Raw genomic sequence first — 26432 nt, forward strand, 5'->3', positions numbered from 1 at the left:
TGATGTATCCACCCCCTGGGCTTGGAAAAGTGCCTGGCACATAGTAAGTGCTTAAGAAATACCATTTTTTTAAAAAAAAGAGAGGGAAAGAGAGAGTCGGGGCTCAGGAACAAAGGCTCCGGTCCAGTCCCTCAGCTCCAGTCCAGGCCAGTAATCCCTGAAATTTGCAACTTCTGGTATTTTCTCAAGTACTTAGTACACTGCTCTGCACATGATAAGTGCTCAATAAATATACTTCAGTGATTGATTGAATCTAGCAGCATTCGAGCAGACCCCGAGAACGGCATTGGCCTCGTTAAGGGAAAGATGTAGTGAAATGTGCACTCTGAACCCTTGAGTATCCACGGAAGACCAATTTACCCCTCTGAACGGCAGCGGACCCCTCTCCTGCCCACCCTTCTGCCCCCACGGCACCCAGCCCCGACGGCCTGCCTAGGCTGCGGCCCGGAGGTGGCCACAGGGGACGACAGGATTTACACATACGGGCGAGAAAATACAGCCTCTGATTTGGGGTCCAAAGTTTTAATAATAAATTGTGCCAGTAGAAGCTTTCAGGGGCAATGATACATCAATAAATAACAGTTAAATCGAGTTCCTGAGAAAGAACCTACCACATGAAAGAATGTCGGCTAGATGTAAATTACAGAAACGGCATCGGGCTACAAAAGCAGTAATACTGAACCTTCCGCTGTCTGCCACGGCCCACCCGCAGCGGGTCGGGGACCCTCAGGCCCTCGCTCCCGCCGTCGCCACACAAATGTAAACAGGCCCGCAGGAACCGTCTGCTGGGCTGGGGCGGGGGGAGCCTGTCGGTGTGGCCGGGCACGAACGCTCCACACAATGGATACGATAGGCTACAAACGTTAAGGAATAATACGTGGAATAACGTAATGAAAAATACGACTGAAGCGCCAGGTTTTTTTTTAAAAAGCAAAAAAAAAAAAACCCCAAACAAAAAAACGAAGGACATTTTACTCAAATATTATAACTCATTTTAAACAGGACAGTTACACTAATCTGAATGAAGAAATATTTCGTGTGTTTATGCTGTTAAATATATATACACCTATATTTATATGCAAATATGTATGGCTTAATCATTTCTAGGGCTCGGATTGGATAGTCCTCACTTTTACAGTGGGAAGAAAGACGTATTTTAAACCCAGTTCGGAGTTGATGTTGGAGTACAGTTCTCTCGGACCCGGGGTGGAGGTGGTCGCAGTCCGGGACACCAGACTCGGTCGTGTGCGCGGCTCCCAGAAGGAAGGGGTGCCATCCCCCCCAATCCTCAGGCTTGGGGTGTGGGGATGGGGAGGTGGGGCAGGTGGGGGGTTGAGGGGGAGAGGCAGGTGTGGGGCAATAAGGCAAGGCCGGACTCACTGCTCTCCCGCTCTGGCCACATAGAATAGCAAGGGAGCCAATATTTCCTTGATTCACCCTAATGATATCTCACGCAGAAGCATCCCGATTTCAGAGTACGGCAGGTGGTAAAACAGTCGCCCCGAAAAATGATCCAATCACATCAAGAAGACATCAAATCACTCCTCAGTTATACACACGCAATTACTGGGTTGGACAGCTCAACGAGGGATACAATCATCCAAGGGAAGTCGCCGGCACGAGCCCGCCGGGCGACGCTGGAGAGCGCCGCAGCTACAGAAGCTCAGCCACAACAGACTCACAGGACCGGCCTGTGTCGGGCAAGATATGGTCATTTCAAATTGAAACACCCTGCTCACACAACATTCCTCCCACACCAGAGATGCCAAATCACTCCCGCGTCATCCCCTCCTCACCCACCCTCCTCCGCTCCGACCGGCAAACAGAAAACCAAAGCAGCTTTACGGTCATATCAGGAGTTCGAAAAGTGGAAAAGACAAACGTCTCAAACACGCACCCGGGTGTGAACACACGGGCGTCGGCAACACGGGGAGCAGAGGGTGATCTCTCTTCCTTTTTTACATTATTGCACAGAGACTCCTCCCATCACACGCTCTCCCGTTTTCATGCCTTCTCCTACACGGGAAGTAAGTGCTTGGGATAAAATACAAATGGAGAAAAGAGAACAGCAGCATGATTTGTCAGAGTTAATCCCTATCATTTAGTAGGAAACAAACTGGTAGAAACAAAATATAAGTGCTCTTTCAAGACGGTACTCTATTAAAAAACCTGTCTAATGATAGGCCGCGAGGCCCTCGGTCGCGTGTTCGGGGGACGGGGTCTGCTCGTACACAGACCGGAGTGAAGAGTGAAGTCTGCGGGGCTGGAAGACCGTTTTTCGATGAAGGCCAGAATTTCAAGCGTCTCCGTCGACGGACTCACGTTCTCCGAGACGGACCGGGGCCCCGCAGGAGCTAAGGGAGGGCTCGGCTCGGGGCCTTCAGGGGTCTAAAAGGGCCACAGAGTGGGGTGGGCCGGGAGTCCCATGTTCGTGTCCCCACAGACAGGCTGACGGCACCCACGCCCCGGGGGTGTCCCAACCCCGCTCTCCGGTCACACGCGGACAGGCTGACTGTGCCCTGGCCCCAGGAGGCGGGTGGGGGTCGGGGGTTCCACCACCGCTGTCCCGTCACACGTAGACGGGCTGACATCCCCCAGCCGGTTCCCCCACCGCTCTGGCGTTCTCTCTGGGGTTCGGATCCAAGTCCTCAGGTGGGGTAGCTTCGCCCCCCAAAGGCTTCGGGCACCGGAACGGGTACCCGTTGTCATCAAAGAACCTCCGGAAAGTGAACTCGTAGAAGGCGTGCTCGGGGTGCTTGCTGTTGGCGGCGGCCAGCGTGTCCCAGGCCCGGGTACTGTCACCGCTGGCGTCGTCCCAAGGGCCTTCCTCATCCACGGGGTCGAAATTGGAGGTGTCCATCGGGTGGCTGACCTTGGGGACGTAGGGCGCGGGCTGCCTGCGGAGGTCCCCGGAGAAGTCCATGGCGCCGAAGAACGGGTGAGCCTTGATGTCGTCAGCGCCGTTGCCGCCCAGCCGCGCCTCCGCCGCGCAGCACAGTTTGGTGATGAGATCGCTGGCCTCCGGGCTCAGCTGGACCTGAGCCGGGATGTGGAGGGTGTTCTCCCAGTTGATCACCTGGACACGAGACACGCAGGGGCACCCTGACTGCCGGCCTAGGCCTCTGTCTCCGGCCGAGGGCCGGTGAGCCGGGCTTGGACTCGGAGGGGCTGCGGCCCTGGAGGGTGGGGGCTCCCCGGGACTAAAGCCTGCTCCTTTCGAGTTTCTCCGAGGCTCCTGCTTCCCGGGAGGCTGCAGCTCACCAGGAAGGGAGGTTTCCGGGAGTGGCAATTGTTTTGTTGCCCAGATATGCACATGTCCTTCCCCGCCTCCTCGTTGGTCCCTCTGTCTTGAGCCTCTCCCCTGACCATTTCGTACTTCATTCTGCTGGCCAGATCATTTCTCTAAACTGTCATTCTTTGCAACTTTCCCCACTCCTCAAAAACCTCCATCGGTTACTCACTCCTCACCGCATCGAGCAGAAACTCCTGGCCAACGCCTTTAAGGAACCCAATCAGCTCTCTTCCCCCTCGTTATCCTCATTCCTGTCCTACTACACCCCAGCTCACGCTTTCCATTCCCACCAAGCTCACCTTCCTGCTGTGCCTGGTTCTCGACCCTTGCGCCAATCCATCAGGCGATGATCCACTGGTATCTACTGAGCACTTACTACGTGCCAAGCCGGACACGACACACTGTTGGTGATTCGCAAGGGCAAACGCCAGCACTGCCGCTTCCATCCTCGTAATTTGTGCTTCTGGGAGTGACCCAGAGGTGGGTCAGGGGAACTCCCCACCCTCACGGGCATGGCCAGACCTACGGTGCCTTCCCTTTGGGGCAGGACACACCCGGACTCCTCCACTAACAGAAGCTCCATGATGTGAGCAAGAATCCAGGGAAGGGTCGGTCTCACAGAAGCCACCAGGCCCCCGGGCCCTGCTATCCCCATCTGACTTGTGAAAACAATGAGACCCAGCCCTGTTTTTTACCCTCTGCCTTTTCCCTTTCAGAAAAACACGTCGAAAGGACCACTAACTAGCCCAGGGGCAGAACCACGGCTCTGTTCTGTCAAGCTGCCTCCCTAGACCACGCTTGGCTGGAGGGGGACTCTAGACCCAATTATCCAGCTTCTTTCCGGGGAGAGGGGCGCTTAAGGAGTAGAAATACTGTGAGAGAGTGTCTGATCTCAATAACTCCTCCCCTCTCCCCTCTGCCACTGCCCCCACACCCACCCCACCCCAGCCCACTGTTCCCCATGAAATGCTGGTGAGCAGTCACTCACCTTCAGCTGGGTTTCTGTGGGGGTGGGGGCCAGGAAGGGTGGCTGCCCCACCAACATCTCGAAAAGAATCACACCAACACTCCACCAGTCACAGAGCTGAGTGTACCCTACAAGGCAAGCCAGTTTGAGATGGTGCAAGACCAAAACACAATACCGGAACACACTCGCTTGTGGACGGGACCTCATCTGGCATTGGGAAGGGCTCTGTGTGCCCCAGCTGCCCTCCTAGAGAGCTCTGACCTCCACCTGACATGGGCGCCCCCCAACCACCTCCATTCCCCGAACGCCCCTTCTCCCCCAAAACACTGTCCTGTCCAGTGGTGGCCAAGGAGCCAGAGAAATGCCAGGGGCCCAGAGGGGCAAAGAGGCTGCCCACCTCTCCCCATGGAAGTCCTCTCAGGTAGACCAGGGTTCGGGGGGTGGGGGCCCTAGGAGGGAGTGGGTCTGCTGCGGGATTCTGCTCAGAACGTGTTAATAACTGTGAATAATAACCTCCCTCCCTGACCTCTTCCCACCCCACCACCGCTGGACACGGGCCCATTCCATCTGGAATGCTGCCGCCCCGGGGCAAGCGGGGCCGGATTGGCACACCGTACCTTTCCGCAGAAGGACCTCGGGGGCGATGTAGTTGGGCGTCCCCACGAGGGAATGGGCCAGGCACCGCTGGTGCTGCTTCTCGGCTCGCTGCTCCAGGGTCTTCAGCCTGTCTCCACACCTGCAATTGGACGCATCGTCCCACAGCCCGCTGGGCTCCATGCTGTCCTGCCGGGCGTGTCTCCCTGCCAGAGGGAAACACACGCACACGGAGACCGCTGTCAGGCCCCAGGCCGGCCCGGCCCGGTCACCGGCCTCGGCCATCAGCCTCCTTCACTGGTTTGGCTTCACGCCCCGGGCCGACCCGGCCCCTGGCTTCAGGTTTTTCAGTTTTGTCAGTTCCCTGACAAGGAAGGGGAGAAGGGCAACTGTGGGAAAGTGGCTGATCAAGAACAGAATTAGTCTTGGAGAGGAAATGAGTTGGAAATACAGGAAGTGAGATTTAGGCTGAGCAAGAGACCTTTCGGAGTTTTTATTATTAGTAGTACAAGTATTATCATTGTTATTAATAATAATAGTTATAATGCTAATAACACTAAAAATAATAATGATAGTGGTATTTATGAGTCATGCCGCCGGTTGAGAACCGGAAGAGTGGGGAATACCTATCCTCGGGAGAGGTTATTTTTGGTTTTGGATTGCATGCAACATTGTCCAGAGGCAGGGGACTGGCCTAGATGGCTCCGAGGTCTCCAAATCTCTGATTCTTTAAATACGTCAAGACCCGTGCCCTTTCCCATCCCTCAGTGAAAAGACAGTGCCAGAGAACACTTTTCGGAAGATGGAGAAAAAGCTCCACCGATCCAGTGGTTTCGTCTCTAGGACCGGAGGTGGGAAGGCAAAGCCTCCACACCCTGTGGCCCGGTGAGTTTCGCGGTTTCCAAACTCCCCACGGCCTCTCCCCCGGCCATCATGGGCTCCTGGGCCGGGCCTGTTGGCTGGGCCACAGTGGTGGGGTGGCAATCAGTTACCAGCCAGCAAAGGGCTCCAGTACAGCCCCACGGAAAGGAGGAGGATGGTACCTTTCTGGTAGTATTTGGAGTTGTGTGTCCAGCGGAAGCCCGTGCAGAGCCCAAAGTCGGTGAGCTTGATGTGCCCGTCCAGATCAATCAGGATGTTGTCCGGCTTGATGTCTCGGTGGATGAAGCCCATCTTGTGGACGCTCTCGATGGCCAGGGTCAGCTCGGCGATGTAGAAGCGGGCCAGGTGCTCGGGGAACACCTCCAGGCGGATCAAGAGGCTCATCATATCCCCGCCGGGGATGTAATCCATCACAAAGTACAGGCTCTCTTTGTCCTGGAAGGAGTAGTAGAGCTTGACGACCCACTCGTTGTCGGCCTCCGCCAGGATGTCCCTCTCCGCCTTGACGTGGGCCACCTGGTTGCGGTTCAGGACGTCCTTCTTGCGCAGGGTCTTCATGGCGTACAGGGCGTGCGTGTCCACCTTGCAGGCCAGGCATACCTCCCCGAAGGCCCCAATGCCCAGGGTCTTGATCTTCACAAACATGGACTTGTCCATCTTAGCCCTCTTCAGCCGGTTATAGTTGGACTCCTTCTGGTAGAGGATCTTCCGCATCTGCTCCTGTTCCGCTTCACAGAGCCCGGCCTTGGTGGGAGACAGACAGGGGAGCGGTTACGGTAGGAGGCCGCTGCTGCGGTCAGCTGGCCCCCACTGGGGCCAAGTGGCCATGCCCGGGCACCCTGGAGGGCACAGAGGAAGGCGAGGCCTACCCTTTCTTTCGGCCGGGAAGCCCCAGCCTGAAGACCACGAGCATTAGAAAGTAGGTAAACCCACTGAAGGAAAACCCTCTTGGGGTCGAGGGCTGGGCCTGCGGTTTCCAGAGAAAGGGGTGTGAACCGCTTGAGGCTGCAAATATACGGTAAAACCAGCAACAGCTGAGAAAAGGGAAACATAAGAAGGAAAGGGTACTGACTCTCCGACACTAGTCTAGTAAACGTATTTTAAATTTCCTACTTTTAAACCCCTGGACTAACTACCCCATAACCTCTGAATAAACTCCTTTTCTCCTAAACTTTTTCATTATCCTTGCTATTGGTACCAGCTGGCAAGTATTATATTTACGTCATCATTTTCAGATCGATACTCAGTAAGGATGCCCAACACCACAGGGCTCAATGTAGCAGATTTCCTATTTTATATGCACATATGGCTATAGATGTGCCTAAACTATAAGCCAAGAATTCTCTTTTCAGTACAAGACACAAGACCCTATTTTTGACACCTTTAAAGTGTGCACATCCAGTGTCGTTTGGCCCTGCCCGAGAATGTGTCACTCTGACCGCTTCCCACAAGCTGGGGTGAGCCTGGGGTCCACAGAGTATCAAGCAGGGCAAGAAGCTCTGGGTCCGCGCTCCTGGAGTCAATGACTCCACTTCTCAAGGCTGGCGCTTGCAGGTTTGCGTGCTTTCTCTCTCATCACATCCCCCACGTGTGTCCACCCTATTGCCCGAGTCTCTCCCTCTGCCCTGCCCCACACACCGCCTGTGAGCCGTCCGTTCCTGGACGAGGCCAGCCCAGGAGCCCAGCTCACTTTACCTGAAGCGAAACAGCGGGTCACAGGACCAAGCGGTGAGTGACTGAGTGACGGCCTCAACAAGGCTACTGTCCGGCAGAAGCCCCGTAACCGAGCTACGGGCTATCCTGTATCAGGGAAGCTGCCCTCACCACCGGTTTTAGAGCCAAAGCACCCTGGTCACTAAGGGGACGTGATGATAAGAAATCAATGAAAGCTGTTTCCGGACAAGCTGAGCTGAGTGGGCTGGCCAACACTCCACGCCATAGGGTTTGGACGGGTCTGAGTTGGGCAGTGAGAGCCAGAGTTTTTGGAGTTGCCTCCTAGCTCTTGGTCCCTGGGCCCTGGCTACAGACTTTGGACATCAGCTCAGCCTCTGGTGGCTTTTGCTACGTGCCAGCTCCCTCCCTCACCTTGTGGCTCCTTGGTGGCGGGTCTCTCAGGGTGGCCCTGAGAGGTTCAGGCAGGGTGAACAGCAGCCCTCTGTCTCCCCTCTTTGGTTCAGGGCAACGGGGAGGCAGGGAGAGAAACCAGTCAGACACCCGTCCTAGAACTGCAGTCAGGGGGAGGGGGGTGGGCCCGGAAGGGGTGTTATTAAAAGTGACCGTTTCCCTCGAGTCTCTGAAGCGATACTAACGGGGCACCAGGGGAGACGGGTGTGCACAAATAGGTCACATTAGGGCAGCTCTGCAGGGGACCCAACGTCCCCAGGAGCTGCCCGACCCCCGTAAGGACAAGTAGGGGGTTGGGGGGGAGCTGGGGAGCACCCTCGGAAAACCCACAACCAGCAGCTAGAGGCACGGTGAATTACTTTGGCCATTTCTTGTTCCAGCTGCAGTCTCCGGTGGACTTTCTGCTGGTAGGTTTTCAGGACGTTCTCCACGTGCTGTTCCATGTAGAACTTGAAAGCGAAAGGCGAGTACGTCTTGATCCGCGATTCCCTCTTCTCTTCGTCCCGTCCGCTCTTCCGCACGGGCACGGGCGATGTCTGGATCTGCTTCTTGTCCTTGCCCGCCTTGTCCCCCTTGGCGCTCTTGCTGCCCCTGTCGCCGCTGTCCTCAGCCGGGCCGGGCACCCCCCTGAGGCTCTGCTCCACGCCCGCGCAGAGGCCGTCCACGTCCAGAGGCTCGGCGTTGTTGGGAAGCCGCAGGTGCTTGGGATAGGGAGGGGGTGGCCAGCGCAGCTCCTGAGCACCGAAGTCGGCATCCAGAGGGTAGGTGCCCGGGCCACTCAGGGGTGGGGCGTGCGGCTCCATCGCTTCCAAACCCTCGGCCCCGGGGGCCTGGGCCGGCAGCCAGGCGGGGTGGGAGGGCCCGACGGCCGTCTGTGGCTCGGGCCTCAGCACCCTCACGCTCTTGACCGGGTGGAGGATGTGGGCCGCCGTCACGGCCGTGATGGTGTTGGGGGAGGAGAGGGCGGGGTCGTTCTTGCCCGGGGCCCCGGCCCGCAGGGACACAGATGCCGGCTGGTGGCCGTTGAAAGAGTTGGTCCTGCTGGGCCCGGGGCCGTCGGGCCGCAAGCCGACGTGCTGGCGCGGGGAGGCCTCCAGCCCCGGGCTCTGCAGGGAGTCGCGCCGGGACAGAGTGGACGGAGGCCACGCTGGCCCGCCCGCGCCCCCCAGCTCATACCCATCCAGGTTCAGGCTGTTGCGCGACGGGGAAAGCAGGCTTGCAGGGGGGCTCTCCGCGAAGTCGCTGGGGAACGCTGGGCCCCGGCCGCCCATCACGTGCACCGGGTGCGCCGACGGGCTGGTCTGTTTGTGGTGAGGGTGAGAGCCGTACAGGCCGCCTGCCCCCATCCCCGGGACTGTGCCCGCTGCCTGCTGGAAGGCATGGCCGGGGCCACCCGGAACCCCGGGCCCTTTGCTTGGGAGGTTGCCGTAGCCGCCCTCCTGCAGCGGTGGTGGCGGCATCTTGCTTTGGAAGGACGGGCTGCGCTGGACGCCATACCCCAGGGTTTCTCCCGGCACCACCAGGAGCGGCCTGCCATAGTGAACGCTGCCAGAGCCGTGCGGGGCCGGGAGCGGGAGGGGCTGGCCTCCGTGGCCGCCCACCGGGTAGTTGATCAGAGGGGGCTCCAGGCTGGCGGGGTAGGCCTTGGGCTGGTGCGGGTGGCCGCCGGCTGCACCGTGGGGGCCGACGCCGGGCAGCCGCTGCGGAGGCGCCAGCAGGTAGTCCACGTACTGCCGGGGCCCGTCGCCCAGCAGGCTCGCGCTGTCCACGCCAAAGCCACCCCGATCGTAGACTGCGCTGCCGTGTTGGTGGTAGGGAGGGAAAGATTCGTTAGCCGCTTCGAAGCTCGGCCTGCGGGCTACGGGATTTGGCACGGCTCCTTTCCCTGTGGAGAGAAGGACAGACAGAATGGACGAGGGACTAGGTCTCCCGCCCTCGCAGAGCCCTGCAGCCTCAGCCCTTTCCAACCTGACTCCGGGGAACCCGAGATCCGCCCACCCTCATCACTCATTCCATCAGTCTGGGACAGCCGAACTTCTGTTTATTCATTCAATCGTATTTATTGAGTGCTTACGGTATGCAGATCATTATACTAAGCGCTTGGGAAGTAAAAATCGGCAACATATAGGGACGGTCCCTACCCAACAAGGGGCTCACAGTCTAGAAGGGGGAGACAGACAACAAAACAAAATAAGTACAGTGGTGTCAAAACCATCAGAATAGATAGAATTATAGCTATATACACATCATTAATAAAATGGAATAGTAAATATGTACAAATAAAATACTGTGATAAATATGTGCAAATATGTACAAGAGTTGTGGGGAGGGGAAGGGGGTTGGGCGGGGGAGGAGGAGGAAGAGAGGTAAAAAGGGGGGGCTCAGTCTGGGAAGGCCTCCTGGAGGAGGTGAGCTCTCAGTAGGACTTTGAAGGGAGGAAGAGAGCTAGTTTGGTGGATGTGTGGAGGGAGGGCATTCCAGGCCAGAGATAGGACGTGGTCCAGGGGTCGACAGTCGGACAGGTGAGAACGAGGCACGGTGAGGAGGTGAGTGGCAGAGGAGCGCAGTGTGCGGGCTGGACTGGAGAAGGAGAAAAGGGAGGTGAGGTAGGAGGGGGCGAGGTTATGGAGAGCCTTGAAGCTGAGAGTGAGGAGTTTTTGCTTGATTCAAAGGTTGATAGGCAACCACTGGAGATTTCTGAGGAGGGGAGTGACATGCCCAGAGTTTCTGTACAAAGATAATCCGGGCAGCAGAGTGAAGTATAGACTGAAGCAGGGAGAGACAGGAGGGCCTTCCCAGACTAAGCCCCTCCTTTTCCTCAGCTCCCCCTCCTCTCCGCATCGCCCCAACTCGCTCCCTTTGCTCTACCCTCCCCACAGCACTTGTGTATAAATGTACATATCTATAATTCTATTTATATAAATGCATGCTTACTTGTTTTGATGAGTATATACCTATAATTCTATTTATTTATATTTATGCCTGTTTACTTGTTTTGATGTCTGTCTCCCCGCTTCTAGACTATAAGTCCGGTGTGGGCAGGGATTGTCTCTATTGCTGAATTGTACTTTCCAAGTGCTTAGTGCAGTGCTCTGCACACAGTAAGCGCTCAATAAATATGACTGACTGAATGAATGAATAAATACCACTGATTGACTGATTGTGATGGCCTCTCCCTGATCTGGACCTTACAGTTCAGGGTTCCTGCTCCTGGAGTCCACTGCTCTGCCTCACTCAGCCCCACTTCTGACACCTCACACCGATGCCTCCTTCTCAAGGCTCCCTAGCTTCCTCCTTCTGGTCCAAATCCTCCCCTGTGATTGGCTAAGTTCCTGCCAAATAATAATAATAATAATAATAATGGCATTTGTTATGCGCTTACTGTGTGCAAAGCACTGTTCTAAGCGCTGGGGGGGATACAATGTGATCAAGTTGTCCCACGCGGGGCTCACAGTCTTAATCCCCATTTTTACAGATGAGGGAACTGAGGCTCAGAGAAGTTAAGTGACTTGCCCAAGGTCACACAGCAGACTTGTGGTGGAGCCAGGATTCGAACCCACGACCTCTGACTCCAAAGCCCGTGCTCTTTCCACCGAGCCACGCTGCTTCTCTGGCCAAAGCCATCAGGGAGCTGACTGACAACATCCCTTGCAAAAGAGCGTGCCCTCAGAAGGGTGCAGAGAGAAAGCAGATTCCCAGTCCGAGAAACCTCTGGGCCTTTCCCCCGCTTTGGTTCATCACAGTCATTTACTGATACTTACTGGGTGCAGGCCACTGTACAACACACTTGGGAGAGTGCCAGAGAGAGAAAAGCCATGATTCCTGCCCTCAAGGACCTTACCGTCTAACTGGGAGACAGCGAGACACAGAATGATTTCCCAGATCAGGGCCCCTGGCTCCAACGGAACATTCCGACCTTCCAGGCCCAGATTCTGGATATCGAAGCTTCAACTTCCTTACCTGCATGGCACCCCGTGAACTGGCCTCATTGGGTCCTCCTCTCCCCCAGCCTGTGCCTGCATTCCTCGCCCTCACCCACGATAGCGAGGGGATGGGCAAAATAAGACCCCAGCCCGGGGACTTGGGCACACTGTCCACTCGCTCCCGGGCCCCTGCAAAACAAAGCCTTGCTCACCTGGGGAGGTCTGTTTAATGACTCTGACGATCTGTTCATTCCTTGGGTCCAAATAACCCATTTTGCTGATGAACTCCAGGGCCGCCTCGATGCCCCTGCTGCCCGTCTGCTTCAACGCCCTCATCGCCATTTCCTGGAAGGGAAGGGAAGCAGAAGACAGAGACCGAGATCATGTACATTCACTCACTCATTCCATCGTATTTACTGAGCGCTTACTGTGTGCAGAGCAGACCGTTTCACTGCATTTATCCTGGGGGGGAAAAGCAAACAAGAATTCAATCACGAATGAACAGGTTCTCGATGTCATATGTGGCGTGACTATAAATCAAGCCCACGAGGAAAAGCTGGCAAGGTCACCTAGCCTGGGGGTGCACGCAGCTTCTCTGAAGGAGGAGGAGCAGAGCTGAAATCTATCAAGAGGGAACATGGCCACCCCAGACCCGAGGCTTCCCAGTGTCCTGATCCTACACACACACTCTCTCTCTCTCTCTCTCTCTCTCTCTCTTCCCCTTGCCTACCCCCCATGCTGGGGACGGGCCACAACAAGGACTCTGGCGTCCCACAGCATGGAAGCAGGGAGTGGATGGGAGGGCGCCGAGTGTGGGAAAGACAGGGCCGAGAGGAGGACTGGTAGGGCATGGGCACCTCTGGGAAAAACTGACACTGCCCTCTGCTATCGGTGTCAATGGGGCCCGCTCACCCCACCCACCCTCCTCCTCCTCCTCATGCTGGGTACCTACTAAGCACTTAGCATTGTGTACTGCGCATGCAGGGGGGCAGAAGGCAGGAGGAGCACACATGGGTCTAAGGCATTGCCCGACTCAACAAGGTAGGTGCCAATTCGCTTTCCAAGCCCTGAAAAGTTGTAGAGTGAGGGACTCATTCTCATCTCCAGGTCCAGCCCCCCAACTCCCAATTACCTGAGTTTTGGGTTTTCTTTTTTGGTGGGGGGGGGGGGGTGCGGAATTATCCAAACTAGCTCCAATTTGAATACTCAATTGCTTCCAATAAGGCATGTTCTAGTCACTGTCTTTTTAGTGCAACTCCCTGTTAAAGACCACTGTGGCTAGGGGATGCCGCATAGGCAGTCTGGTTTCAGCTGGTCTGTCCTTTGTCTGGGAAGGACATGGCCTGGGACGTATTCCTATTATCTTTGTATCCACTATTTTTATTTTCAGCACTCATCCTCCCTCCGCTTCAGCTCCCACCGCCAGGATCCACGGCCCCAAAGTGGCACCAGTGTACATGGGGGCCCTGGGAAGGGACGTTTCAGCTCTGGAGCAAGTGCAGGGGAGGGAAGGAGGGCCAGGGGTTTCCCCTCCCACCCCCAGGGGACCCACTCTAGGTTTGGGCAAACTAGCATTCTCCAGCCAAATGGCTAATGTGATGTTATGACACGGTGTTGTATGCCTGGCATAACATGCGAGACATCATGTGTGTCTCAATGCCTGTATTCCCAAATGTCACCAGAGGTTGCCCAGACCGTGGCCCTTTACCGGGGGGAAGGCAATATCAACAAGCATCCTCTCTTCCTGCCCAGAGATGTGTGGTGTGCCTTTCTTTCAGCCAAGTCCATACACCAGTCAAACAGCCCGTGCGACCACCACAGGGTGTGTGTGTGTCTGTGTGTGCGCGCATGTGAGCGTGTGTGCGTGCTGGGGGAGGGGGACGTCGTCCAAAGTGCCAGAAAAGAGGGAGAAAAAGCCAGGAACTGCTACACCCAAGCAGCATTGTGATGCAACTTCCTGTCAAGTCAGTGACATTCCCAAACGCCCCATCATGAAGCTTTATTGTCTCTCTCTCCAGTAATTCACCACACTACTAGTGAGAATGCAATGGTACAGTGAAGCTCTTTCCTTTTATTGAGGAAAGAGGCAACTCATGTAGCCCCCGCATTAATTTGATCTTATTCATTCCGGCAAAATATCCTTAACAGACTGATTTACAGAAGGGATCTCATTAGCACCAAAGGAGTCCTCAGCCTTAACCTTTATGCTTGGACTGCTTCTCCCCTTCCCCATATTTGGGGAGCTCTGCTGGCACGTGGGGACTTGTGCTCTGCAAGAACCTCGTGTTGCGGGGAGACGACACTCTGGTAACCTCTATGTCAATGGAAGCGGTTGGTTCCAGTGGTAGACGGTTCAAAGACTGAACATTTTTCAATACATGTCTCTTTATTACTGTTATGTGTCCACTAGTAGCAGAATGCTTTACACCCTTGCCAGACGTTGCTACTTTACTGTATTAAATCATGTCAAGTGCAAAACCACACAGAGGCAAAAATCCCCGGACGGCTCAGGGTGAGGCAGGGCAGCCTCGACCGAAGCAGGCTACACACGCTAGCAATCACCGGTTCTTCCCACCCATATATACTGAGCCAACATCTGGGCTGTCACACCAGAATAGATTCATGTTACGGGAAGAACGCTTCCCATCTCTTCCACTGTGTCTAACCCATTCAGGTAACGATAACCTGTGCTCTAGCAGAACTGGGCATATTTCCTTGATGTCCCAATAGTTCTCGGTACTATCAATAGTTAGGCTAAGTGTGGGCTTGGAAGTAGATCCTTTGAGGATTTCTGACATTTCCAGAGATTCCTGTTGGGTCAAGTTGGACTGCCTGCATTCTGTCCTCTCTTCAAACTCTTTTAATTGACACCTCCATCTTTACAAAGCCGGCGAAAGGGTACTCCCCTCTGAGAACATATCTGCATTGTTGGGGCATCTTTCAAGCCAACAGTGAATCTGAAGGCCTGTCCTCATTCTGAGAACCTTCTGATGGATGAGCTGATTAAGCGCTTAGTACAGTGCTCTGCACACAGTAAGAGCTCAATAAATACGACTGATGATGATGAGCTGATTGAAAATGGAATTCTGTGCTGAGCTGTTCAATCACGAAGAATCAGTGGGAGCTACAGCCCTCTGAGGATCTTGAGAAAATTTGGACAAGTGGGAGTGAGTTTTCCAAACTCCTGGGGGAAGAGGATACTGGGGTATTATAAGGGGATCTAGCTAGCCCCTCCAAACCGTGAGCTTCCATGCTGGAGGAGGCCCTATTTTGCTTCTTTCAAGCTCTCCAATTTGAGGGTCGAGTACCTGCAATCAGATTCCCTCCTGGGAGCTGGGACGCAGGAACTACATGGATTATGAAGCCACTCCAATTAGACCGGGATCTCGGCGACCAGGCCTAGGCCTGGGCCCAGAGAGAGTTCTGACAAGAGGCAGTGAGAGCCAGGTCAGAGGCAGCAGGGAGGCTGAGCAAAATTAGAATGGAAAAGAAGCACTGGGTTTGGCTGGAAGCAGATCTCCAGAGACTGTCATGAGGGCAGTCTCAGTGGAGTGAAGGCGTGGAAACTTAAAGTGGTGGGAGCAGTGGAGGAGGGAACTGGCAGAGGAAATGGAGGAAGAGGGTGTGGACAGTCCCTTGGAGGCGGTTGAACATGAGATAGGGAAAAGGGAGGTGGAGGGTGACTTACGCACTAGGACGACTGGGCTCGATATACCAGACTGTTCCCCCACCCCTCTTTCCCACTACCAGTCAATCAATTCCAGACAATCTCTGCTAAATGAGGGATTTAGGAAGACACTGTCATTCCTCGAGGCCACCACAGTCCACTGTCACTGCAGGGAATGAGATTAATTAATTCATTCAATCAATCGTATTTACTGAGCGCGTACTGTGTGCGGAGCACTGTACTAAGCGCTTGGGAAGTACAAGTCAGCAACATATGGAGATGGTCCCTACCCAACGACGGGCTCACAGTCTAGAAGAGGGAGACAGACAACAAAACAAAACATGTAGACAGGTGTCAAAACAATCAGAATAAATAGAATAGAGATGCAAAGGTAGCATCTGGAGCCAGTATTTAGGGCCAAGGAAGGTACATTGAGCTTAAGTCCTTCATTTTCCAAGATCCCTACATTTACCACTTAGTGAAAACGTAAACTCATCTGTCTTTCTTCAACCAACAAATCCCTTTAAATTTCTGTCACTGCAACATGCACTTCACTCTGGAAGCAGACCGACAAAGCCTTTCTACTTGTGCTGAATTGGCAGCAATCAAATCCACATGAATAACGGAGGTTCAGAGCGATACGATCAACTTCTCAATCTCAAATTAAAGATTCCCAAAAGTTTTTGCCAAAGAGGGTGTGGGGAAAAGGGGGGCGGGGAGAGAGAGAAAGAGAGAGAAGCAAGACATATGATCTTGGCAGAAATCTCTAGACAGTCCTAGAATGCCATCAAACAAATATCGGAAGATGTTGAAAATGGAATTCTAAAAAGCTCACAACGTGTCTTTTACAAAAGTATCAATTTAATGCTCCCTCAATTTCCTGTTACCTGAGAGCTTTCAGTATTTCCAGTTTCTTGGAAGACATGGTCCCAATAACACCTGAAGGACACTTCCTCTCTTTTAGTGAGAGGCCGGCACTAACTGGCCACCAAGAAACGAGGCAAACTGCACAATTTAAAACTCCCAGGGCTGTGACGGTGCAGTTTGCCCAGTCCTTCATTGCACAAACAGATTTCACCCAAGCCAACAAAGCAGATAAATTCTCCAAAGTGAACGGCACTTAGTCAGAACAACATGCCACAGCGAAGACTGGTACAGTTGCCTATTGGCTCCAGTAAAACAGTCCGCAAAAACAAGACATTGCCCGCCAGACCTAGGGAACCAAGTGAAACCGCACAGCCCTCCTCCAATCTGACTCATAACAATGTCAGGATTTAAGGCAGATGACAACTGCACTAAGGAAGGCAAATGATGATGATAATACTAATAATAATAATTGTGGCATTCGTTAAGTCCTTAGTATGTGCCAAACACTGCATTAAGCATTGAAGTAGATACGAGATAATCAAGTCCCACATGGGGCTCACATTCTGAGTAGGAGGGAGAACAAGTACTGAATCCCCATTTTGCAGAAGAGGGAACTGAGGCACGGAGAAGTTAAGTGACTTGCCCAAGTTTACACAGCAGGTCCATGGTGAAGCCAGGATTAGAACCAAGGTCCTCTGACTCCCCTAGACAGGCAAAGAGAGGGAGGGAGGAGGGCGTACAGAGACAGACGGAGAGAGGCAGCGATGTTACCTAGCTTCTCTTCCTCTGAGCTTCTCCGGCGGGTCTTCCACCCCAGTTACTGACTGAGAGACAGGAGTCACAGTGTTTTTCCGAAAGGTTGAGCCTGGGCTCCCCCTCCCCCATTAGTCTGCTCCCCTCTCCCGGGCTCTGGCCAATATTGGGGCTGCAACTCCAGGGAGAACATCGCCTGGGTCCAACAGAGGAGTGACCTGATTCGTGGAGGGGAGGTGGAGATGACACGGCTCTAATCTTCGCCATCCTAACGTGCTTTTTTTGCAGCTAAGGCCTCCGAGCCCAGGCTCCAGGCTCCAAGCCCATTCAGAACCATGAGCGTCCCCGTCCCCCACCACCCTGCACCCTCCTGGGCCACCGCTCACCTGATCGCAACCGGCATTCACCAGCTCCTGCAGCATCTGTCGGTTCACATCCGGAGCAGCCGAAGAGCCCGACTCATTGGCGAAAGGCAGCAGGGAGTACCGGATCTCCCTCAGGGCTTTCTGGTAAGGCCCAAACTTGGCGGTGGGTCTCAGCTGCTGCTGTTGCTGTTGCTGCTGCCTCGCAGTGTCCTTCCCTCCCAGGCTTTTGGAGGCCAGGGACGGGTCACTGAGGGAGCCGGCGGGGACCCCCGGCCCGGCCGGCTTGGGAGGCTGCTTCAACCCTTCGCGGATGTGCTGCAATCTTTGCCTGCTGTTTCCAGAGTAAGTTGTAGCAGGAAAAGTCTTTGGCCTCATTGTTAGGCCAATTTCCTTTCAGCATAAATACAATCTTCTGTAAGTCTTTTATTCTAAGGAAGCTATTGTTAACAGGACCGGCTTGGGGTAAACACGCTCTCTCAGAACAATCTCCTTTTCAACTGTTCTTTACTTCACATACGGCACAGCTCCGCTGGGGAACCAAAACATTCCCATGTCTTCGGATTGCGGCTCATCGGGCTAGATTTGAGACAGAAAAAAGAAAGGGGCGGGGGGGAGAGAGAAGGTTTATCTGGGGGATTTCCCAGTGCTCTTGCCTTGTTGTCTTGGACACCAACTGTACACGCGGGGGGACCGATATACCTGGGAAGGAAGGAAGGAAGGGCAAAGGCTCGTTGTTCTGAGCCACCACAGAGCCAGAGAAAAAGGGTCACGGCACAGGAGGCTCAGCTTCCCTGCTCATCGCCCCCTCCTTCCTGCCCTTGGGATCGCTTGCCTCACTGACCGGCTGGCAAACCGGGAACAGGCTGGAGGTGGGACCTGAGGTTGCCACATCCCTGGCTGTCCCGTGCACACATGAACTCAGCCAGTGGGTCAGACGGGCAGTGTTTGGACGGTGGATAGTCTCCTCTTGGCATTATCCACACTCCTGTCCCCACCACATGAGAAACCAGGAGCCTCGTGTCCTTCCCCGGTGGCGGGAGATGTCCAACTGTCCCAAAGAGGATGTCCAGTTCCCCAGTGGAAGTCACAAACCACAGTTCCCCAACCATCGCCTCTAGAAACCCGGAAGGAAAGACGGAAGAGGGAGTGTGCTCCAGATAGCAGGGAGCGACCGCTGGGGCTGGGAGCTCATCAGAGGCCACCCCCAACCTGATCTATGGCCAAAGAGCTCAGTCCACCACTGGCCCACCCAGGCCACCAGAAGGCCCCTGGGTGATAACCTCCCCGATGATGACCAGAAACCGAGGCCCGAGGAGCTGCTTCCCTGCCCCAGGGGCGGCAGGGTAGTTTTTAACATCGACGTGGGCAGGCCGGCCTGAGTTTGTGAGCACACTGAGAAATGCTGAGTGCGTGTGTCCCAAACACCATTCGGCACTGGCCCTGTGGAGAAAGCTCTCTCTCTGGAGAGGGGGGCAGGGACATTGAACTGGCCTGACTTCTCCCTTCCACCATAACCTTGGAGGGCAATGCTCCTAAAAATATCCCTGGTATTTCTCTTAATTTCAAACTTAAAAGATATTTTTCAAAAACCCTTCCAGGTGAAAAATAGGTGTCTTAAAATGGTAAAGTGCACTCACATTTGAACTATTTTAAAAGGGACAAAAAAGCTTTGGTTTCATCAAGAGTAAAGGGCACGTTCTCGGGCAGAGACTGGACATGCCAAAACTTAGCCTGGAGATAGCTGTTCTCTGGCCAAATTGCAAACCCTGGCAATATGAAAACAACTGTCGAGAAGCAGTGTGGCTTGGGAGCCAGAGGATCTGGGTTCTAATCCCTGAGTTCTAATCCTCCACCACTTGCCTGTTGTGTGACTTTGGGAAAGTCAACTGCTCTGTGCCTCAGTTTCCTCAACTGCAAAATGGGGATTCAATACCTGCTCTCTTTCCTACTTAAACTGGGCACCCCATGTGGGACAGGCCTATATCTGGCTTGATTAGCTTGTATCGACCTCAGCGCTTAGAACAGTGTTTGAAATACAGTAAGTGCTTAACAAATACCAAAGCCCCCCGAAAAACCTCAAACCAACCTTGTAGTCATTTTGCTTAAATGACTGATCTTTCTTAATTTTCTAAGGCTCAAACATTTATCTGACAGAAGGGATCCCTGAAACTGGCACCAGATCTCCGTAACTAAGGATGGGTTCTCTTAATCAATGACATTTACTGAGCACCTGCTGTGTGCAGAACACTGTACTAGGCACTTGGAGAGTACAATACACTATCCAAGTGCTTAGTACAGTGTTCTGCACACAGCTGGCGCTCAATAAATAAATAAATAAATACACATTCCCTGCCCACAACAAGCGTTAAGTCTAGAGGGGGAGACACACATTAATATAAATTATGGATCTGTACATAACTGCTGTAGGGCTGAGGGAGAGGTGAATAATAATAACTGCACACCCAAAGGCAAGAGTGACGCAGAAGGGAGTGGAAGAGAAAATGAAGGCTTAATCAGGGAAGGCCTCTTGGAGAAGATGTGCTTTTAATACGGCTTTTAAGGTGGGGAGAGCGGATACAAAAAGGGAGGTCATTCCAGGCGGAAGGCAGGACGTGGGTGAGGGGTTGGTGGCGAGATAGATGAGGTCACGGTACTGTGAGTAGGTTGCATTAGAGGAACGAAATGTGTGGGTTGGGTTATAGTGGGAAATCAGGGAGGGAAGGTAGGAGGGGGCAAGGAGATTGAGTGCTTTAAAGCCTATGGCATGGTGTGGTGCAGAGATGGATGGGCAACTACTGGAAGATCTTGAGGACTGGGAAAACATGGACTGGAGTAGGGAGAGATAGAAGGCAGAGATCAGCGAGGAGGCTAATGCAGTAAGCAAGGCAGGATAGGATAAGTGCTTGGATTAATGCGGTAGCAGTTTAGATGGAGAGGAAAGGGCAGGTATAGGGACAAGCCGGAAGCCAAGAACTTCACTGAACGGCTCAGCCCAGAAACGGAATCATTCTTGAGGTTGGTATTTCTCTGGCTGCCCCACCACAAAGTTTTGAGTATGCTGAAAAAGCAACCGAAAGAAACGCTGGCTTGGACACTATAACATTCATTCAGAGCTCATACCTCTGGGCTCCACTGGCAACGCCTATCTCCTTGCTGACTTGTCAGGGACTGTGTCCAACCTGACTTTGTATCCACCTCAGCGCTTAGTACCGTGTCTGGCACATGGTAAGCGCTTAACCAATACCACAATTGTTATTATTTTAAAATGATGTTTCTGTCTTTGGTGGCTGAGAATTTAATGGCGCTGAAATTCTTCCACTATCCTCTTCAACTTGAGTTTCTCCAAACCCTTTCCCCATCTCCCTATCAGACCTTCAACAACTTCCCCTCGATTTCACACCACCCAGCCTTCCCAATCCATCCACAAAGGTCAAAAGTACCCTTGTAAGTCTTCCAAAGAAACCCAAAAGTCCCCTGTTTCCATGGGAACTTGAAAACGGGGCCTGGGAGAGCTCTCAACTCCGTCCTAATATAAGCTGGTCAGTTCTTCAATAGCAGGGATCCTCTCTGCTTTTACAATATGCTAACCTCTGTTGTACTGTACTCTCTCAAGTGCTTAGTACAGTCCAGGCTCCCGTGCCTGTGCTTCCGCCTTTTTCTCAGCACACCGGGGCCATCAACCGCATAGCCCAGCTCACAAAAGGGAACGTTGGCCCTTCCGTCAGGATTCCTCGTGCAGCGGGCGCTTCAGGAGGTCAACCAGGATTGCTGGGAGACGGCCTGCTCACGGCTCTCCCTGCTGACCCACTGTACCTCGATCACGTCGCTCTAGACGTCAACCCCTTGCTCGGGTCCTCCCTCTTGGCCCGGAACTCCCTTGCCCTTCGTATCCAGCACACCACCACTCTCCACATCTTCCTCGCCTGACTAAAATCAGATCTCCTCCAAGAGGCTTTCCCTGACCAAGCCCTCATTTTCCTCTATTTGTCTTCCCTTCTGGGTCGCCTTTGCATTTGGACCTATACATCTTAAATACTTTGTTACTTACCCCATCCCCACGCCACAACACTGATAAACAGATCCTTATAACTCTGCCGCTTACCCCATCTGTAATTTAAATAGCTTTCTCTCTCTCTAAGACAGTAAACTCCTTGAGGACGGAGATCGTGTCTACCAATTTTATTGAACTGTACTCTCCCAAGCACTTGGTACAGTGCTCTGCATGCAGTAAATGCTCAGTAAAATTGACTGATTGATCAACTGGCTTACCGTTATACCCCACAACGGGATGCTGGAGACTCTGGCTCCCTCCCCACCACAGACAAGGAAAAACAAATATTTTCTTGATGCATCACTCCGATTCCATCAAGTGACATCTCAGTCTTTCCTTTCACCAGATTCAGGGTGACATTTAAAGACTTACCCGTGGGATAAGAGGACTGGCTTGAGCCTCATCCTGATGGTTAAGTAAAATTAATTGCCTCTAACTCATTCAGACTCAGGCAGATATACATCCACGTAAATACACTGGCTAGTTCAATGCCCGTTAGACCATAAGCTTCTTGAGGGTAGGAATCTACTGTACTCTCCCAAGTGCCCAGCTCACCGTAGGTACTCAGTAAATAACAATGATGGATGAATTTTCCCTCCAGTTGAGAAATACATCAGAATGTTCTGCACTGTTCCTTCCACCAGACCACCCTTGGAGTAGCAGCAATTGCTGAAGAGGTGCAAAGTTTCGAGAGAACTTGGTTTTCCGTGATAATGTTCATCAGACAGGATGTGCCAAATACCAAGACAAGAGGCAGGGACTCTCAATGAAACTTAACAATGAATTTTAAAAAAATCACACATCAACTTGATGGGCTCCTAATGGTCCCCATTAGAGCATTATTAAACAACAATGTTAAAATGTTCTCGAATGTATATTCTTTTCTCATATTTAAATACTGCCACTTTGCTTGCTTCCTGCCTTTATTCATTCGATCGTATTTATTGAGTGCTTACTGTGTGCACAGAGCACTCTACTAAGTGTTTCGCCTTTATCAATCTATCAGTGGTATTCGAGTGCTTACTTTGTGCAGAGCACTGTACTAGGTGCTTGGGAGAGTATAATACATCAGAACTGGTAGACATATTCCCCTTTCACAACAAGCTTACAAAGCTTACAGTCTTGAAGACTGCGGTGTTAATTTCATTTGAACCAGTTTTTTTTTTATTGGTACCTGTTTAGCACTTACTATGTTTACTATTTGCCAAGCACTGTTCTAAGAGCTAGGGAAGATAGATGTTAATCAGGTTGGCCGTAGTCCATGTCCCACATGGGGCTCGTATTCTAAAAAGGAGGCAGAACAGGTATCGTTTACAAAGAACTCTGAAATATTTGGCAAAAACACCGTCCAAGTCAATCATTATTAGACCACCCATCTTTTTAGCCAGTCCAGAGGGCTCCCTGAAGAGTATTGTAAGGCTTAAAAAAAATGCTGAAGTCCTCGTAACTCTTCTCTGCCCTGTGGTTTGGCATACTTTAGCCACTTAAATTTCTCCTCAATATTTTCCCAAAAGAGTTAATGGGAGAATACTATTTAATCTGCCAATGCGTCAATATCTTAAAATAATCTTGAACACTCACTTGAGGTAGACATGGCACCTGTCTGGCCCACTGAAGAGTTCTAAAATAGCCCTACACCTTTAAGGGTTACCAGCGGATCCTTTCTTTCTCCACCGCACCAGCCAAGAGCTGCAAGTTGATAAACTACAACATGCTCGGGAGAATTTGGTGCCATCAAAAGAAGATGGCATTTCGGTCTACAAGTTCTTCTCTTCACCTAAACAATACTGTTTTCAATAGACACTCGGTAGGCAGAGGAAGAAAGTGAATACTTCATAATACTCTAACACTTGTCATGTCCAAACTATTTCAATGATACCACTACTACTAATAATAATGGTATTCGTTAAGCGCTTACCATGTGTCAGGCACTGTTCTAAGCACTGGGGTGTATACGAGCAAATCGATTTGGACACAGTCCCTGTCCCATGTGGAGCTCATATTCTCAATCCCCATTTTACAGATGAGGTAACTGAGGCACAGAGAAGTGAACTGACTTCCACAAGGTCACACAGCAAACAAGTGGCAGAGCCGGGTTTCGAACCCATGACAGAACACATTCACCTTTACAGCTGTGCCTCCACCTTCTCTTGCATATAATTTCAAATTTATTTCAGGTCTCACACCACCTGATTGAATTCTCCTAAATGTCATTTCAAAGGCATTCTGTCGTATCCACTGAGCAGACCTATTTGGAGAGCTGCGGCTAATGAGGCCAAACTTAACGATTCTCCAAATGAAACTCTGCATCGTGTTAATTACTGGAAATTAAAAACACACTTTCTGAACGCTTCGTTGACGCTTAGCGGGGTAAAGGATTGTCTCGAACAATGTTCCAATCGCAGCCGTTTAATGGGACTCACGGCCGGCCGGGAGGGTTCAAAGAAGCTCATTTGTTTCAGTTGGCAAGAAAAGCTCCGGGGCATCGATCCACCGAGGGACCGGGCTCGCGGTGACAGAGAGTGATGATCGGAATCCTCTTGACACAAGGCTCTTCGGGGCAGTGGCTCATCTTCTTTGTTCCAACCCGGATTCCCATTATCTGCCAATTTGCTAACTCCCAGAGGTGCTGCCCGATCCGGGAATCCTTTTCTCCGCTGGAATCCCGGAGCCCGTCCGTCCCGGGGAAACCAACCTGTTCTTAGCTTTGTCCCCTGGCTAAACGCAAAATAAGCCCTTCGTGATTAGACAGCGAATACGGTCCCAGGAGGAAACTGGATGGCTTTTGATCTGCATTCAAGCTGCCTTGGGCACCGCTGGTGCGCTGACTTGGGGTCGGGGGGAGAAAGAGTTGTTTTTTCTTAATCATTTGGTAACAAATGCCCGTGTTGACTTCCTCGCCTGAAGAGAGAATGTTCTAGCTTGCCCTAACAAACATTCGGGCTGTTGTCACGTCTAATTTAAATCCTTTTTGGCCCGATCGACTTATCTGTACGCATTCTTTCGCGGCCCGGTCCTCACGTCTTTCCGACCTACTTTTGTTCCAAAGGCGCTCCTCATCGGGGATTTCAAGGCGCGCCCCCACCCCAAAACGAAGTGACCCCCAAAACGTTGTGCCCAGGGCCCGGTGCAGGTGGAGTCGTCGCTTTGGCATCGGAGAGGGCTCCGGGAGGTCCGGGTCTCACGCCCCGTGGCAAGGCGGGGCGTCTCCTGGGCCCGGCCACCGCTACGCCGACTTCTTTCGGCCTCGGGGACGAATCCGGGACGTGGGTTGTCTCCCCACCCCCGGAGGAGCCAGGCTACAAGGATTTGCAGGAGCTGCCCGACCAACTTGTTGTGCCCCGCCGGGGCGGGTGTCGTAGGCCCGCGGCCTCTGCTCCTTGCCCAGCGCGGTGCGGGGGGCACCGGGGGGCTGTCGGGGAGGGGCCCCCCCACTCATCCCGGCTGGCCGGGATCGGGCAGGGCCGGGAGGAGGCCTGTTACGCAACTGCCAGCGCTCTGGGGCTGGGAAAGTGAGCGCTTCCCGGACTTGTCCCGAGTCGTGCGGGAACCGGAGACGGTCCCGCCCGGTCCCGGGGCCTGACGGGCCGCGCGGCCGGACCGGCCCGGCCCGGCCCAGGGAGGGGCGGGGGGCAGGGCCGGGGTCCCCAGAGCCCCTCCGCGACAACAAAGAGACCCCCGGGCCCACCCTCGGGGCTGGGGCCGCCGTCCCGTCCCGTCCCGCGGAAGAGGCTCGGGGTCGGCGGCCGGAGCGGGCCTCTCCCTCCCTCCCGCTCCCCCCCGGCCCCCGGCCCCCGGCCCCCTTGGCCCTCGGCGGCGCCCACTCACCTCCCCGGGCGTGTTCTGGGGTCGGGGCTGCCCCCCGCGGGTCCGGGGGAGCCCCGGGGGCGGTGGCCCCATCTCCTCGGCCGCGCAGGCCGCCGTCCGGACGCGCAGCCCCGAGTGGGACATTGGCTACATTGTTGGCATTCCATGGCCGTCACGTGAGCCCGCCTCCCGCGTCATTCCCCGTCCGCATTCCAGGACGGGAGGGAGGAAGGGAGGGCCGCCTCACCCCATCCCACCCCACCCCCTCCCCGCCGCTCCGGCCCCTGGCCACTGCTGCCCCTCCCGGGCCCCTCCCTGCCGGCCCCTGGCTGTCCGGGCCTCTGGGCACTACTGCCTCTCCCGGGCCCCTCCATTCTGGACTCTGGCACTACTGCCCCTCCCGGGCTCCTCCATTCTGGACCCTGGCACTACTGCCCCTCCTGGGCCCTCCCGGGCTCCTCCAATCTGGGCCCTGGCACTACTGCCCCTCCTGGGCCCTCCCGGGCTCCTCCAATCTGGACCCTGGCACTACTGCCCCTCCTGGGCCCTCCCGGGCTCCTCCCTGCAGACCCCTGGCCGTCCAGGCCCCCTGGCACTACTGCCCCTCCTGGGCCCTACCGGGCTCCTCCATTCTGGACCCTGGCACTACTGCCCCTCCTGGGCCCTCCCGGGCTCCTCCCTGCAGACCCCTGGCCGTCCAGGCCCCCTGGCACTACTGCCCCTCCTGGGCCCTCCCGGGCTCCTCCAATCTGGCCCCTGGCACCACTGCCCCTCCTGGGCCCTCCCGGGCTCCTCCCTGCAGTCCCCTGGCCGTCCAGGCCCCCTGGCACTACTGCCCCTCCTGGGCCCTCCCGGGCTCCTCCATTCTGGACCCTGGCACTATTGCCCCTCCTGGGCCCTCCCGGGCTCCTCCATTCTGGACCCTGGCACCACTGCCCCTCCTGGGCCCTCCCGGGCTCCTCCATTCTGGACCCTCGCGCTACTGCCCCTCCTGGGCCCTCCTGGGCCCCTCCAATCTGGACCCTGGCACTACTGCCCCTCCTGGGCCCTCCCAGGCTCCTCCCTGCAGACCCCTGGCTGTCCAGGCCCCCGGGCACTACTGCCCCTCCTGGGCCCTCCTGGGCTCCTCCAATCTGGCCC

The 26432-nt window shown here is 54.2% G+C and overlaps 1 protein-coding gene across 1 annotated transcript; it reads right to left on the minus strand.

The window, feature by feature from the left end:
• Positions 1–506: 506 nt before the first annotated feature.
• On the minus strand, positions 507–25420 carry LATS2 (large tumor suppressor kinase 2). The gene is made up of 8 exons (XM_038761619.1): positions 25314–25420; positions 17456–18010; positions 11995–12127; positions 8219–9744; positions 5897–6479; positions 4877–5059; positions 4281–4387; positions 507–3076 (listed from the first exon to the last, which is right to left on the minus strand). The coding sequence occupies exons 2-8, from the start codon at positions 17807–17809 to the stop codon at positions 2570–2572; spliced, it is 3393 nt and encodes a 1130-aa protein (XP_038617547.1). The 5' UTR covers positions 17810–18010; positions 25314–25420; the 3' UTR covers positions 507–2569.
• Between the last annotated feature and the right edge of the window lie 1012 nt (positions 25421–26432).

Source organism: Tachyglossus aculeatus, chromosome 20 (genome assembly GCF_015852505.1).
Source record: "Tachyglossus aculeatus isolate mTacAcu1 chromosome 20, mTacAcu1.pri, whole genome shotgun sequence".
Lineage (NCBI taxonomy): Eukaryota > Metazoa > Chordata > Mammalia > Monotremata > Tachyglossidae > Tachyglossus > Tachyglossus aculeatus.